The following is a 15,994-nucleotide window of genomic DNA, read 5'->3' as shown; positions in this document are numbered from 1 at the left end:
CAGCAATGAGCTCTGCCCTGAGCCTCCTCTGCTGCAGGCTGCACACCCCCAGCTCCCTCAGCCTCTCCTCACAGGGCTCTGCTCCAGGCCCCTCCCCAGCCTTGCTGCCCTTCTCTCAACACCTTCCAGCACCTCAACATCTCTCTTGAATGGAGGAGCCCAGAACTGGACACAGCACTCCAGGGGTGGCCTGAGCAGTGCTGAGCACAGGGGCACAAGAACCTCCCTTGTCCTGCTGCCCACACTGCTCCTGAGCCAGCCCAGGATGCCATTGGCTCTGCTGCCCACCTGGGCACTGCTGCCTCCTCTTCAGCTCCTCTCTCCCAGCACCCCCAGCTCCCTCTCTGCCTGGCTGCTCTCAGCCACTCTGGCCCCAGCCTGTAGTGCTGCTTGGGGTTGTTGTGGCCAAAGTGTAGACCCCTGCACTTGGCCTTGTTCAGTCTCATCCCCTTGGCCTCTGCCCACCCATCCAGCCTGTAGGATAACACTGCCCATGTGGGACCAGGAAAAGGAGACTGCACAACCCTCCCTCAAATGTAGATGCCACGGAGCCATTTTCCAGCTTGTGTTCTTACTTTAAGCAGGAGCTTCTTCTTTGTCCCCCACGTTCCTCCTGTGATGGATTTTGGATTGAACTGGGTGTGCTCATCCCGGAGGAATTCTGGCTTTAAGACGTACCCTGAAAACCCATTGTCCTGGAACCGACCCTGGTAGACATCCATTTCTGTGCCTGGTGTCTGGAAATTCAGTGCAACTGCAACAGAAAGAAATTAACTCCATCACTTTGTTAGACAGCTCAGTGGGAGTGATTTTATAGTCCTCCTGTTGGTAGGAAGCTGCCATGGCATGGACGTAATCACAGTATCACAGTCTCACAGTATTATCAGGGTTGGAAGAGACCTCACAGATCATCAAGTCCAACCCTTTAGCACAGAGCTCAAGGCCAGACCATGGCACCAAGTGCCACGTCCAGTCCTGCCTTGAACAGCTCCAGGGACGGCGACTCCACCACCTCCCCGGGCAGCCCATTCCAGTGTCCAATGACTCTCTCAGGGAAGAACTTTCTCCTCACCTCCAGCCTAAATTTCCCCTGGCACAGCCTGAGGCTGTGTCCTCTTGTTCTGGTGCTGGCCACCTGAGAGAAGAGAGCAACCTCCCCCTGGCCACAACCACCCCTCAGGTAGTTGCAGACAGCAATGAGGTCTCCCCTGAGCCTCCTCTTCTCCAGGCTAACCAATCCCAGCTCCCTCAGCCTCTCCTCGTAGGGCTGTGCTCAAGGCCTCTCCCCAGCCTCGTTGCCCTTCTCTGGACACGCTCAAGCATCTCAATGTCCCTCCTAAACTGGGGGGCCCAGAACTGAACACAGCACTCAAGGTGTGATCTAACCAGTGCAGAGTACAGGGGCAGAATGACCTCCCTGCTCCTGCTGGCCACACCATTCCTGATGCAGGCCAGGATGCCACTGGCTCTCTTGGCCACCTGGGCACACTGCTGGCTCATGTTCAGGTGGGTATCAATCAGCACCCCCAGATCCCTCTCTGTCTGGCTGCTCTCCAGCCACTCCAACCCCAGCCTGTATCTCTGCATGGGGTTGCTGTGGCCAAAGTGCAGCACCCTGCACTTGGAGCTATTGAAGCCATCCCCTTGGACTCTGCCCATCTGTCCAGGTGGTCAAGGTCCCACTGCAGAGCCCTTCTGCCCTCCAACCCAGCCACATCTGCCCCCAGCTTGGTATCATCTGCACACTTGCTGATGACTGACTCCATGCCCTCATCCAGATCATCTATGAAGATGTTAAAGAGGATGGGGCCCAGCACTGATCCCTGAGGGACACCACTAGTGACAGCTGCCAGCTGGATGTGGCACCATTCACCACCACTCTCTGGGCTCATCCCCTTCAGCCAGTTCCTAACCCAGCACAGAGTGTTGCTATCCAAGCCATGGGCTGACAGCTTAGCCAGCAGTTTGCTGTGGGGGACAGTGTCAAAGGCCTTGCTGAAGTCCAGACAGAGCACATCCACAGGCCTCCCCACAGCCACCAAGCAGTCACCTGAGCATAGAAGGAGATAAGCACTGGCTTCAAAGGGCAGCAGTGCACCCTGACCCCTACAGCCTGCTCCCCCTGGGCACCTCTTGCATTCAAAGACAATACAGCAGGGGCCACCTCATTTGTCCTCCTGCCTGCCACGGGATCAAAAGCTGCCCCACACTGAATGCATGTCACCTGCTCGAGCCACTGCATCTTTCAGGTGCATCACAGTATCACAGTATCACAGTATCACCAAGGTTGGAAGAGACCTCACAGATCATCAAGTCCAACCCTTTACCACAGTGCCCAAGGCTAGATCATGGAGTTTCCTCCTGCAGGGAAGCCACCAAATCCTCAGACTGCTTCTCTGGCTCCTTAGCCTCATTAGAACACCTCCTTTCCAGCCCAGATATGCCTGTTTTCATTTTGCCATCCTGAGGGGCACTGATGCCTCTGTTGGTTAGATTACAGAGCTCCTCCTCTCTCTCTCCTCATGTAGGACTATAGAAGCAGTGATCAAACTATCTCTTTGTTGTCTCCTGCCCAAAATAGATGAAGCCTCACTGGTGTCCTAACACCAGGTAGATCTCCTGCAGGCTTTCCAACTGGGCAGTACCCTTTTCAAAAGCACTGATGGCAAATCTGCAAGCAGCCTCTGAATAGTCTCACTAACACCATAAGGGAACACACAAGACTCCAGCACCTCCTCAGTACTCCACTCATTTCCAAAGGCTCTAGCAACTTCTATCAACTCTAGCTCCTCCAGCAACTTCCAAGACAGCTCTAGGACAAATGACAACTTATCCTGGTCCTTGGTGCAGCATATACCAGCTAATACTTGAAGGCCAAAAGCATTTTAAAGCACTGCTCTGTCTTCTCACCTGCAAGCAAGACTCTAATCACTGCAGTATGCTGCTTTTACTGGGAGCTGCAAGCACTCAGGGATACTGAAAGGGCTGATTTTGGCTGCCTAAACACTGAATTCAGGTCAGGTCTGGCCTGTGTACCCAAGGGACCTGATGTTGTCTCCCAGGGATGGTCCTGAGGCCAGACTCTCTGCTGGGGAGAGAGGCCAAGAGGTGCTACCTGTGTGCCCCATGGGAGCTGCAGAACCCAGTGAGTTCATATGCTGCCAGGCACACCCAGCCCACGCAGCTCTACATGGCTGCAGGTTAGGGAGCCCTGCAACTGCAGCTTCTCTTCTCTGGCTGAGCCACACAGGCACAGCTAGGACACCTCCAACAGCCAGCATCACCAAGAGAGCCCAGCATGCCATCCCCAGCCTGCCAATTTACCACTACAGCACGTTTCTGAGATGAGAGCTACAATATGGCAGCTCATGGTTTGGACAGATTCACTCTGTGCTGGGTCAAGAACTGGCTGGAGGGCAGAGCCCAGAGAGTGGTGGTGAATGGTGCCACATCCAGCTGGCAGCTGTCACTAGTGATGTTCCCCAAGGATCAGTGCTAGGCCCAGTCCTGTTCAATATCTTTATTGATGACCTGGATTGAGTCCAGCATCAGTAAGTCTGCAGATGACACCAAGCTAGGAGCAGCTGTGGAGCTGTTGGAGGGTAGCAGAGCCCTGCAGAGGGACCTGGCCAGGCTGGATGGGTGGGCAGAGGCCAATGGGATGAGACTGAACAAGGCCAAGGGCAGGGTTCTGCACTTTGGCCACAACAACCCCAAGCAGCACTACAGGCTGGGGACTGAGTGGCTGAGAGCAGCCAGGAGGAAAGGGACCTGGGGGTACTGATAGATAGTAGCTGAAGATGAGGCAGCAGTGCCCAGGTGGGCAAGAGAGCCAATGGCATCCTGGGCTGGCTCAGGAGCAGTGTGGGCAGCAGGACAAGGGAGGTTATTCTGCCCCTGTACTCAGCACTGCTCAGGCCACCCCTTGAGTGCTGTGTCCAGTTCTGGGCCCCTCAATTCAGGAAAGATGTTGAGGTGCTGGAAGGTGTCCAGAGAAGGGCAACAAAGCTGGTGAGGGGCCTGGAGCACAAATCCTATGAGGAGAGGCTGAGGGAGCTGGGGGTGTGCAGCCTGCAGAAGAGGAGGCTCAGGGCAGAGCTCATTGCTGTCTACAACTACCTGAAGGGAGGATGTAGCCAGGTGGGGTTGGGCTCTGCTGCCAGGCAACCAGCAACAGAACAAGGGGACACAGTCTCAAGTTGTGCCAGGGCAGGTCTAGGCTGGATGTTAGGAGGAAGTTGTTGTCAGAGAGAGTGATTGGCATTGGAATGGGCTGCCCAGGGAGGTGGTGGAGTCTCTGTGGCTGGAGGTGTTCAAGAAAAGCCTGGCTGGGGCACTTAGTGCCATGGTCTGGTTGACTGGCTAGGGCTGGGTGCTAGGTTGGACAGGATGAGCTTGGAGCTCTCTTCCAACCTGCTTGATTCTATGATTCTATATCATTCACTGAAGCTGTGGGGCCCTCATTTTCATCCAAAGGCTGAGACATCAACATACCATCAGGGGCCTCAGCACCCGGGGAGTAAGTCTGATGCTCTGACTACAAGGAACAGCTCAGGCCACAGCTTGAACCTTATGCTTCAGCCTTGTGCTAGGACTCATAGAATGGTCAAATCACTAAGGTTGGAAAAGACCTTTAAGATCATCAAGTCCCAACCATCCACCCTACACTACCACAACCACTAAAGCATATCCTGAAGTGCCACATCTACTTGTGACTCCACCACTTCCCTGGGCAGCCTCTTCCAGCACCTGACCACTCTTTCAGCAACAACACTTCTCCTAAGAGCCAATCTAAAGCTGCCCTGGTGCAACCTGAAGGCATTTTCTCATGAGAGCTGAGTTTGACTGACATCACTGCCAGAGATTTCGGCACAGTTGGCAGCAAGGGACTGTAAGTTTTGTCTCCTTCCTCCTTTGTTACGTAACAATAACTCTGCTTTCAGCCAGATTGCAGGGGTGTGTGCATTTATATGTGCAGGAAAGGCTCTCCTGATGGCTTAGAGATGGGGCAGAGAGTGGGCTTTGAAAAGGCATTGAGCATGCAGTGAAGAGCTGATCTGTCTCATCTGAAGCCCCCAGTGAAGAGCTGATCTGCCTCAGCTGAAGCCCCCAGTGAAGAGCTGATCTGCCTCAGCTGAAGCCCCTAGTGAAGAGCTGATCTGCCTCAGCTGAAGCCCCTAGTGAAGAGCTGATCTGCCTCAGCTGAAGCCCCCAGTGAAGAGCTGATCTGCCCCAGCTGAAGCCCCCAGTGAAGAGCTGATCTGCCTCAGCTGAAGTGCCCAGTGAAGAGCTGATCTGCCCCAGCTGAAGCCCCCAGTGAAGAGCTGATCTGCCTCAGCTGAAGCCCCCAGTGAAGAGCTGATCTGCCTCAGCTGAAATGCCCAATGAAGAGCTGATCTGCCTCAGCTGAAGCCCCCAGTGAAGAGCTGATCTGCCCCAGCTGAAGCCCCCAGTGAAGAGCTGATCTGCCTCAGCTGAAGCCCCCAATGAAGAGCTGATCTGCCTCAGCTGAAGCCCCCAGTGAAGAGCTGATCTGCCTCAGCTGAAATGCCCAATGAAGAGCTGATCTGCCTCAGCTGAAGCCCCCAGTGAAGAGCTGATCTGCCTCAGCTGAAGCCCCCAGTGAAGAGCTGATCTGCCCCAGCTGAAGCCCCTCCACAGCCAGGTCACTCACCAATCTGGCAGCCAACGTTCCACAGGTCGACAGGGTTGTAGTTGGAAGAATCTGTCCTCCAGCCTGCAGGGTAGATCCGGCTCAGGTGCCTGATGTTGTGATGAATAAAACTAGTTCCTACATCAAAAAACAAATACATCAAAGGAGAAAATGTCCCCTTCAGTGATGGGGGCAGCTTTCACCTCTTCTTGCTGCTGCTGTATGTGCTGCCTCTCTTCCTAGTGCCCCTCTTGGCAGCAGCCTCTGATGTTAAGTTATTCCCACTGCTGCCCAGTGACATTCATGACCAAAGAGATGCTAACCCATGTCTGTTAGGATGCCCTTTCCTTAAACTGAACCACCACTAGCTGTCCCCTCAGGAGAGACTGGGAGAGAGGAGAGCCTCTTGCCAAGGCAGCACATACATACCAGATTCCTGGGCCAGCTTCAGAGCTTTGCTCTCTGTGAACGATGACATCTCATAGAAAGGCCGAGGGTGGTTGGGGTCCTCAAAGCCATTGAAATGGACACTCTTGCAGTAGACAACTGTGTCTGACAATTCCTTGGCCAGCTTCAAGGTGTCACTCTAAAAGCAGAGCAGAAGGTTTGTAGGGATTTCCTGCAGTCATACTCAAAAGTCAGTGGCACCACTGTGAGGAGAGAGGGTAGGAAAGGAGCAGGCTGCCCTTTCCTACCCTCTCTCCTCACAGTGGTGGAACAGTGCATCAGGAGCAGTGTGGGCAGCAGGACAAGGGAGGTTATTCTGCCCCTGTACTCAGCACTGATCAAACCACACCTTGAGTGCTGTGTCCAGTTCTGGGCCCCTCAATTCAAGAAAGATGTTGAGGTGCTGGAACATGTCCAGAGAAGGGCAACAAAGCTGGTGAGGGGCCTGGAGCACAAACCCTATGAGGAGAGGTTGAGGGAGCTGGGCCTGTTTAGCCTGGAGAAGAGGAGGCTCAGAGGTGATCTTATTACTGTCTACAACTACCTGAAGGGGCATTGCAGCCAGGTGGGGGTTGGCCTCTTCTCCCAGGTAACCAGCAACAGAACAAGGGGACACAGCCTCAAGTTGTGCCAGGGTAGGTCTAGGCTGGATGTTAGGAAGAAGTTCTTCACAGAGAGAGTGATTGGCATTGGAATGGGCTGCCCAGGGAGGTGGTGGAGGCACCGTCCCTGGGGGTCTTCAAGAGAAGCCTGGATGAGGCACTTAGTGCCATGGTCTGATTGAATGGATAGGGCTGGGTGCTAGGTTGGACTGGATGAGCTTGGAGGTCTCTTCCAACCTGCTTGATTCTATGACTCTGTGATTCTCTGATTCTCTGTCCTTGGCCCTGCAGGAAGAGTGCTAATCCCTTCTCTCAGAGCATCACTGCATTCTAAGACCCATCCTGGCCTGCCTACTGCTAGCACTGACTTCCCAAGTGTTACTACCAAGAATATTTCATCTGGGACATCCCTCCTGCATTTATTTGCATGTAATTATGTGAACATTTCAGGCTATCACAGCTTCCAAGTGATTAGGGCTACAACCACAGTAGCAGCCAACCCAGTTGGCATGTACTGGTGGACTAAGAGAGGGGATTTCACACAACAGATGCTTTGCTGTCCTAGCACCCTCATTGCATTATATTCTGCAGATGGATTGTCTCTTTGTTGGTGGGATACCCTTACTGCTGCTCTCTGCATGAGCACTTTAGCTCAGCATCAATGGCTGTCTCCACTTGCTACACTCTACATCAGAGCCTTAGCAATGAGTGGTCCATACTGTCCTGGTCCCAAGTGTGCACACCTGGAAATAAGGGAAGAGGAAGAATGGTTTTGCCTCTACAGAGCTCAATCTTTTTCCCTTGACCTGGGAAGTTCTCACAGCACCTTGACACCTCCTGCTCCACATCTGCACTCACTGGTGCAAGGGTGAAGTGAGAGCCAACAGCTCTCATCAGAGGCAAAGAAAGAAGAATGTAGGCTTCCAAATTCTATACATTAGTGACTACAGGTCAGAGACAGAAATCAGCCCCTCAAAGAGTGAGCAAATCGGCAAGAGGAAGCACAGATCAGACCGGACTCAGAGGCAATGCCAATCAGCTTTGCCATCAGTGGGACTGAATGTATTCACACCACCTATGAACCTGCTCTGCCAGGAATCTGGCCTTCACAGCATGGGAAAATGAATGTCCTTGCACAAGAGAGCAAAGCACTGCCACAAAGGCCAGCCTTTTCCTGCCAGAAGTAATCACAGAATCACTGAACCAGTCAGGGTTGGAAGGGAGCACAAGGAGCAGCCAATTCCAACCCCTCCCTGCCATGCCCAGGGACACCCTACCCTAGAGCAGGCTGCACACAGCCTCAGCCAGCCTGGCCTCAAACACCTCCAGCCATGGGGCCTCAACCACCTCCCTGGGCAACCCATTCCAGCCTCTCACCACTCTCCTGCTCAACAACTTCCTCCTCACCTCCAGTCTAATCATCCCAACTGCTTTGATAAGCAGACACTCATTCCCCATAGAGCTGCAGCTTTTCCCTCCCTCCACTGGGTTAGGAAAACAAGTCCAGTAAGGGTGCAGGTATGTGTCAAAAGGGGACTAGAGAAGCACCAATCTCTAGTAACAGACAAAGTCAGGATGGTCAAATGACAAATAGATCTCTGGAATGAGGCAGAGGTAGCCTGAGCAGACATCCTTCCACTGCTCCCATAGCCGTGACACGATCCGTGCCAGCTGCAGGGTTCTCCAGCCTCCTTGTAAGGCAAGAAGCCACCCTTCATGCTTAGCTGCCTCTGCCAGGTGTCTGCTTGTACTTGGGACAGCAATTATGCAGCTGAGCAAGGACTAGAATCCTCCATTCTGCTGGCTTCAGCAGTTCACCCTTGCCTATCGGCAGATGAGTAGCTGAAGCTAGATTGAAAGCTGTCTGAGCTGGGAACATAGCAACGACAGAATTCCCTGAGGCAGGACTTCAGAGCTGCCTGCAAAGGGCAAAGCTCTTGTTCACAGCTTTTCTGCCTCCCCAGATGTGCCTCTTTTGAGAATTCAGTTAGCTTTATTTGTTTTTTCACATACCTTCCCCTTCTGCTCTATCTCAGTCTTTACAGATTCGTCTTCAATTTCAGCTGCTTCGTCTTCATCCGAGACATCCTCAGCCTCCAGGTTGTTGTTCCCATTTGTTCCAGCGGGGTCCTCCTGCCTGCTAAGCTTCTTGCCTTTCACGAGGATCTTCCCTTTCAATTGCTGCCCAAGGAAAAGTGGACAAAAGAGATGGTGATCAGGAAAGGTTCTGCTCCCCCTGCAGCAGCAAGGATATAACAGCTCCTCAGCTGCAGCCAGGGCCCTTTAGAGCTGCATCAGTCATTGATTGATTCTCCAGAGCCTTGTTGCATTGCAGAGGTTTAGCATCCTCCCTGTGCAGGCAACTTCCATCGTGCCACAAGAGCAGTCATGCCACATAACTCTAGATGAGATGCATGACCTTCTGGCCCACAATCAGAGGTGACAGTCACCCCAAACATGAGCATTGCCATCTCCACTTCGTACAGAAGGTGCTGCTCTATAGTAGCACTGCACTGAACCCACACATCCCTGGCACTGTCTTCAGTTAATATGGGTGCCAGGCAGCAAAGTCCTACAGTGCAGTGCTTATCTCTTTAACGAGGCTTTATAAGCTGATGCACACAGGCACAAGCACACACATGCACTTGCTCCATCACCTTTAGTTCCCCTTCATATGATACTAAGTATTTCTAGCCTGAGGAGAAAGACACTCAGCTCATCAGTTCAGCTCCATTGAGTAGATCCCTTGCCTTAGGAAGACACAGAGATTCATAGATTCATAGACTCAAGCAGGTTGGAAGAGAGCTCCAAGCTCAGCCAGCCCAACCTAGCACCCAGCCCCACCCAGTCAACCAGACCATGGCACTAAGTGCCTCATCCAGGCTTGGGTTCAACACCTCCAGGCACAGAGACTCCACCACCTCCCTGGGCAGCCCATTCCAATGCCAATCACTCTCTCTGACAACAACTTCCTAACAACATCCAGCCTGAACCTCCCCTGGCACAGCTTGAGACTGTGTCCCCTTCTTCTGTTGCTGGCTGCCTGGCAGCAGAGCCCAACCCCACCTGGCTACAGCCTCCCTGCAGGCAGCTGCAGGCAGCAATGAGCTCTGCCCTGAGCCTCCTCTGCTGCAGGCTGCACACCCCCAGCTCCCTCAGCCTCTCCTCATAGGGCTCTGCTCCAGGCCCCTCCCCAGCCTTGCTGCCCTTCTCTCAACACCTTCCAGCACCTCAACATCTCTCTTGAATTCAGGAGCCCAGAACTGGACACAGCACTGCAGGGGTGGCCTGAGCAGTGCTGAGCACAGGGGCAGAAGAACCTCCCTTGTCCTGCTGCCCACACTGCTCCTGAGCCAGCCCAGGATGCCATTGGCTCTGCTGCCCACTACAACAGGCCTCCCAACTAGGGGCACTCATGTTCATAAGGTCCATCCCCCAGGATAGGTGTGCTAAGCCCAAAGCCACTGACACCATAAACAAGGAAGTCCAAGAACAGGAACTTGGGAAGGTTTTCAGATATGCCTGGTATGTGGAATAATTGCATGCAGGTTGTTTAGCCTCATTCTGGGGCTGGGGGCTTGCAGCACTTCTGGCTGGGCTATAGGGACAGAGGGGAGGTTCACTGGCAGAGCCCTGTGCAGATCAGGGCTGAGGCAGAAGGGCTTCCAACAAGCCAGCAGCTCAGAGGCTGATGAGCTCTTCCCTCAACCTTGGCAATGTCTGGAGCTTTTAGGGGGTTTTTGGCCTTTCACCCTTCAGACCTTTAATTTACTACTGTGACCCAAAGGCAGCAGCTTGAGGGAGATACCATTCAGATGCTGTGTGTGCCCAGCACTGGTTCTCAATGGAGCCTAATAAATCAGCTGCCTGCCCTGGGCTGTGATAGGAATTGTTAGCATGAATCCAATCTGTGTCAATCTTCCTTTAATTACTGACACTGCCCTGCTAGCACAGGCTCCAGCAGTGCTTCACATGGCTTTATTTACAGCCTTTCAGCCCTCTTCCCAAAGGCAGGTCCCACCCTTTTTCTAGCCCTGGGCTTCCCCGCATCAGCTTCACAAGAAAGTGGAAAATCCAAGAGGTTTCTGGTTGTTTTCCTTCATCTTTCAGCTTCAGTGTATTTTCCACCAAAAAAATCAGCACTTCAGCCTGTGCACTCTCCTCCTTCAAACAGCAGAGAGGCAGAGGAAAAATACTAGAGGAAAAAGGAGAGGTTCTGCTTTTTCTCCCCTTAAACTAAATGGATCAATTCCTCCAATGGACCATGTCAGCCCAAATCCATCTAAGGTAGATCTGGGCTCTTCTCTCCCTGCTGGGGCCACATGTCCACCTAGCAACCAAAACAGGAGGTTAGATGAGCACAGAAGTGGGGGGAAAAAAGAACATTTTTGGGAAGCTTGCACACACATCACACATTTCATTCCCTGGTGTTTCTCCTTCCTTTCTGCATATCATTCCCTCAGCCACAAGGCAGTGTTTGAAAAGCTATCAGCAGCTTTCCTGATCCTGCACCAAGTTAAACAGCAAGCCAGGACGTGACACCTAAGACTCTGATGTTTCCCTCTCAGTAACAGCCTGCAGAGACCTGTTCCCTTGCTGGGTGTATCATCACTCCAGGAGAGTCATGTCTTAGATGGAGGCACCTTGACTGTGGCAGTGCAAAGGTCCTGCTGAAGCAGCAGCATTAGAAATTATGATTCACCCTAATTTATTGCACTGGTGCCTGGGGAGCAATCCAGAGCAGCTTCCCTCTGTGCCAGGGATCCTATCAAGCCAAGCATGACACTCCCAAACAAAAGGGCAAAGTCAGGAAGCGAACAGAGAAAGGGAGAGGGAGAACAAATAAAGAAGATATTTTGGGTGGATCATTTTCCTGACCTTTCTCTCCTGATGACTGCCAGCTTTATCCCACCCACAAACTCCTTCCAGCTCTGGCTATGCTCATCCCAGTTTTGGGAAATGATTTCTTTAGGAAAGAAATGCAATTTAAAGGGAACTGCAGCTGTGCAGGCAGGAGCCTGCTTCTGCAAAGTGCTTTAAGAGAAAAGAAAGAAAACAAAGACCCAAAGGGTGGAAACAGAAGAATGTTTGGCTTCTGGGTTGGAAACTTTCCTCTTTCTTCTATTTTTTTCCAATAGTGTGATTCCATGGCCATTTTTTTCCCACCATCAGCTGATGATTCTATAGCAGTGGTCCACTCTTGAGGGCTGCATATCTCCTTCTCCCTGCAGGGCCAAGCTCAGCTCCCAGCTTCACAGCTGCCCTGATTCATGGGAATTGAATGGGCATCCCTATGCAACCTCCTGCCTCCCTTTGTCCTCCACAGACATCTCCATCTCACCCATCCCAGTGCCCACCCCACTCCCAGTGCCTTCCCAGGCCATTCTCAGTGGGAGGACACTTGGTGCTTGAAACAGTTTTAGGCTACCTGTGCTGGTTTTCCCTTGGAGCTTTGAGGGGCAAGAAATCACAGTTGTCCTACCAGCCCTCACCACTTCCTAATCAGCAATCTGGATCTCCACAGTAGAGCACCAAAGGCATCAAAGGAGGAGCAAAGCATATGCTACAACCCTCAGCACAGGGCAAAACATCTCACCTGCCATGAAATCAAGCAGTGTCCAGTCCTGCTGGATTAAAACCACTGAGACACCTTGCAGTCCCTCCTTATGGTGCTCATCTTCCCTGTCTGGGCAGCAACCTAACAGTGCTTCAGAGGACCAGCCTGAAGGTCACAGACACCTTTGGGGTGTGGGGACCAGACACAAGAGAGATGCTCAGGATTCAGCTTCTCTGGGACAAGCCAGAAAAACAACCTCCTCAAGGGGTGAACAGCATTTCCTGGCCTTGGTAAATGGATCAGGAATGTCCACAGGCTGAGACCTTAGACAAGGAACAAGAAGCATCAGGTCAGTCTGTGCTCAGTGTGCACAGGCTGCTCCTAGCTGCTTTTAACTCTCATTCCACAATGTCTGTTCCTCAGCAAGGAGCAGCTCCCTCCACTCCTCAGGCACATTGTCCATTACTGGGCACCCAGCAAGAAGACAAACCTCTCTCTTGCCAGCCTGAGACCTTAGACAAGGAACAAGAAACACCAGGTCATGCTGTGCTCAATGTGCACAGGCTGCTCCTAGCTGCTTTTAACTCTCATTCCACAGACAATGTCTGTTCCTCAGCAAGCAGCAGCTCCCTCCAGCCCTCAGGCTCATCGTCCACTACTGGGCAGCCAGCAAGAAGACAAACCTCTCCCTTGCCCACCCTGAGAAGACAGAAAGTGCTGGAGTGGTCCTGCTTACCTCTGGGGAGGGGAACTGGGATCTGTTTCCATCAACTGGGGCAACCAAGAGCATATCCTGAAGGATTGTTGTCATGTGATGAGCCATGACCTTCTGCTGCTCGACGCTGCAGTGGTTCTCCAGGGAGATGATGACAGGGTATGGTGAGGTCTGGAAGAAGACAGCAAAGGTACATGAGGATTGAATTGTGCCATGTCCCCAGTCCACAGGAGCTGATACAAAGCACAGTGCTGTTTTCTCTGGAAAGGCTTTAGTATCCCACTAAAATCAGCATTTGTTGAAAGAGGACAAATTTAACTGCAGCTACTCAGATCTCTGCTGATGTCTTCCAGAGATGATGATCATAGAATCAACCAGGCTGGAAGAGAGCTCCAAGATCACCCAGTCCAGCCTAGCACCCAACCCTATCCAGTCAACGAGAGCATGGCACTAAGTGCCTCAGCCAGGCTTTGCTTGAACACCTCCAGGGATGGTGACTCCACCACCTCCCTGGGCAGCCCATTCCAATGCCAATCACTCTCTCTGACAACAACTTCCTCCTCACATCCAGCCTCAACCTGCCCTGGCACAGCTTCAGACTGTGTCCCCTTCTTCTTTTGCTGGTTGCCTGGCAGCAGAGCCCAACCCCACCTGGCTACAGCCTCCCTGCAGGCAGCTGCAGACAGCAATGAGCTCTGCCCTGAGCCTCCTCTGCTGCAGGCTGCACACCCCCAGCTCCCTCAGCCTCTCCTCACAGGGCTCTGCTCCAGGCCCCTCCCCAGCCTTGCTGCCCTTCTCTCAACACCTTCCAGCACCTCAACATCTCTCTTCAATTGAGTGGCCCAGAACTGGACACAGCACTCCAGGGGTGGCCTGAGCAGTGCTGAGCACAGGGGCAGAAGAACCTCCCTTGTCCTGCTGCCCACACTGCTCCTCAGCCAGCCCAGGATGCCATTGGCTCTGCTGCCCACCTGGGCACTGCTGCCTCCTCTGCAGCTCCTCTCTCCCAGCACCCCCAGCTCCCTCCCTGCCTGGCTGCTCTCAGCCACTCTGGCCCCAGCCTGTAGTGCTGCTTGGGGTTGTTGTGGCCAAAGTGCAGAACCCTGCCCTTGGTCTTGTTCAGTCTCATCCCATTGGCCTCTGCCCACCCATCCAGCCTGGCCAGGTCCCTCTGCAGGGCTCTACCTTCCAACAGATCAACATCTGCTCCTAGCTTGGTGTCATCTGCAAACTTACTGATGCAGGACTCAATCCCCTGCTCCAGATCATCAAGTGGACAGGGCACCAGGCTGGATGAAGATGCCTTCCACAGAACTGTTAGGGCGCTTTGCTGAAGCTCCCTATGCCTCCATTCTCTGCTTGCACTGTAGGTCAGAGCATCTTCCTACCTTAGATGAAGGACTGGGAAGGAAAGCTTTGAAATCACCGAGGTTGCTCAAATCCCTAGGTGACAAGAATCCCTCTTCCATTAGTGCATAGGCCTGGTCTGGTCCCCTTAGTCATTTTGTGTGCTGAAGGCATTGGTATTGTCACTACATTTTAGCTCTAAAGCAAATTTGTCACTAGCTCTCAAGTGCACTGAAGAAAAATAGCAGACAGCCTAATGAGTCTGGATGGCCCAAGGTCTGCTGGCCCAGCATCATCATTCAAGGCTCCAGACCTGCTCCTTTCTTTTAAGACAGGAAAGAAACAGCCCTTTGCATCAGTCCCTCCAAAACACATGTACAGGAGGTCCTCTAAACCAGGAATGGCCCCTGAGACACCAAAGCCTGGCTTGTTTGTGCTTCTTCCCAGCTATGCTCAAGATATTGGGCATTATTTTCATTGCAATGGGGTCCAGGATGCAGCTGTGCTGGTACAACTTCAAACTCATCCCCAGATGATGCTCTGCCTGTCCAGCAACTCCTAGGGATGGATCCTTGCAGAAAACCCAGCCAGAAGAACACATCTTGTACCCATGAGAAAGGCTAGGGTGAAGTCTTCATTGCTTATGGTCTGTGCTAGGAGGGCAGAGACCTACTAACAGTCTTGGATTATGCAGCATGAGAAAGCTTAGATAGTCCCTCAGCCTTACTTTGAAAGCATAGTTCTTGATGGCCTTAATGACATCACTGAAGAGGATCTTGGAGGTGAGAGTGTAGCCGTGATAAATGACGGGCTCTGAGTTAGGGCCATCCCAGCAATCCAGCTCCACACAGCGGCAGCCTTTGGTGAGGGCTCTGGAAACAAAGAAGGGACCTGGTTGGGTTCCAAATCTTCTGCTCTGTCTCAAAGGGAGCTGCATCAGGCACAGTTAGTGCCTGGAAAGGCTGAGAGGAAGTTCAGGGGACAAGGGTGAAAAGAGGAACTCGGAGAAACAGGAAAGCAGAAGAGAAAGGATGGGACCGGGAGAGCGCAGAGTCAGCAAAGAGAGCTCAAGGTTGAGCAAGGAAAGCACAGTGGGACCTGAGAAAGGAGGAAGTGGAAGGCCAAGGTAAGGATTATCCAAACAAGAAGGCATAGTGAGTGCCAGATGACAAAGAACAGTCATGACTGTTCCCCACATCTTTTCCCAAAGAAGAGAAGGGAAAGTCGAGGGGGGAGACACTGGAAGAAAGACAGTAAGACAAGCAGCCTCAGGAGGCAGGTTGCAAAGCCTGGGTGATGTGACTTCTTCATCTAGACCTGGTAAGACAAGAGAGCTCAATCTTCAGAGCAGTCAGGGAGGGAGCTGTGAGAACTCAGTGGCAGCTGGGGAGGCTGCTAAGGGCCAGCTTCCCAAACTGAGCCCACTGACTGAATTTCCACTGGGAACTCCCACCTCTACATAGCCACACTTCCACTTTCCTCGACTTCCAAACGTAGGTTCCCCCTCTACAGACTTACCTGTCTTCTACAGTAACTCCCTAGACAGCCCAGAGAATACAACTCCTTCAGCTCCTGGCAGTAAGAATCACAGAACAGTTCAGTTTGGAAGGAACATGAAAGATCATCTAGCTCTGAATGCCTGCCACAGGCTGGTCCACTAAGACCACCTTGCT

At 52.6% G+C, this 15,994-nt stretch overlaps 1 protein-coding gene across 2 annotated transcripts in view; it reads right to left on the bottom strand.

The window, feature by feature from the left end:
- The window catches only part of PLCD1 (phospholipase C delta 1), a 91,372-nt gene that overhangs the window by 5,309 nt on the left and 70,069 nt on the right, over nucleotides 1–15,994 (bottom strand). For both annotated transcript variants that reach the window (XM_064162356.1, XM_064162355.1), the window contains exons 7-12: nucleotides 15,049–15,193; nucleotides 12,996–13,145; nucleotides 8,716–8,883; nucleotides 6,083–6,239; nucleotides 5,675–5,791; nucleotides 576–754 (exon numbers count right to left, since the gene is read on the bottom strand). In XM_064162356.1, coding sequence (XP_064018426.1) covers nucleotides 576–754; nucleotides 5,675–5,791; nucleotides 6,083–6,239; nucleotides 8,716–8,883; nucleotides 12,996–13,145; nucleotides 15,049–15,193 — 916 coding nt within the window. The remainder of the gene's footprint in view (nucleotides 1–575; nucleotides 755–5,674; nucleotides 5,792–6,082; nucleotides 6,240–8,715; nucleotides 8,884–12,995; nucleotides 13,146–15,048; nucleotides 15,194–15,994) is intronic.

The sequence above is a fragment of the Pogoniulus pusillus genome, chromosome 23, assembly GCF_015220805.1.
Source record: "Pogoniulus pusillus isolate bPogPus1 chromosome 23, bPogPus1.pri, whole genome shotgun sequence".
Taxonomy (NCBI): domain Eukaryota; kingdom Metazoa; phylum Chordata; class Aves; order Piciformes; family Lybiidae; genus Pogoniulus; species Pogoniulus pusillus.
The sequence above is the reverse complement of the archived record's forward strand: the minus strand, read 5'-3'. Positions and strand labels throughout refer to the sequence as shown.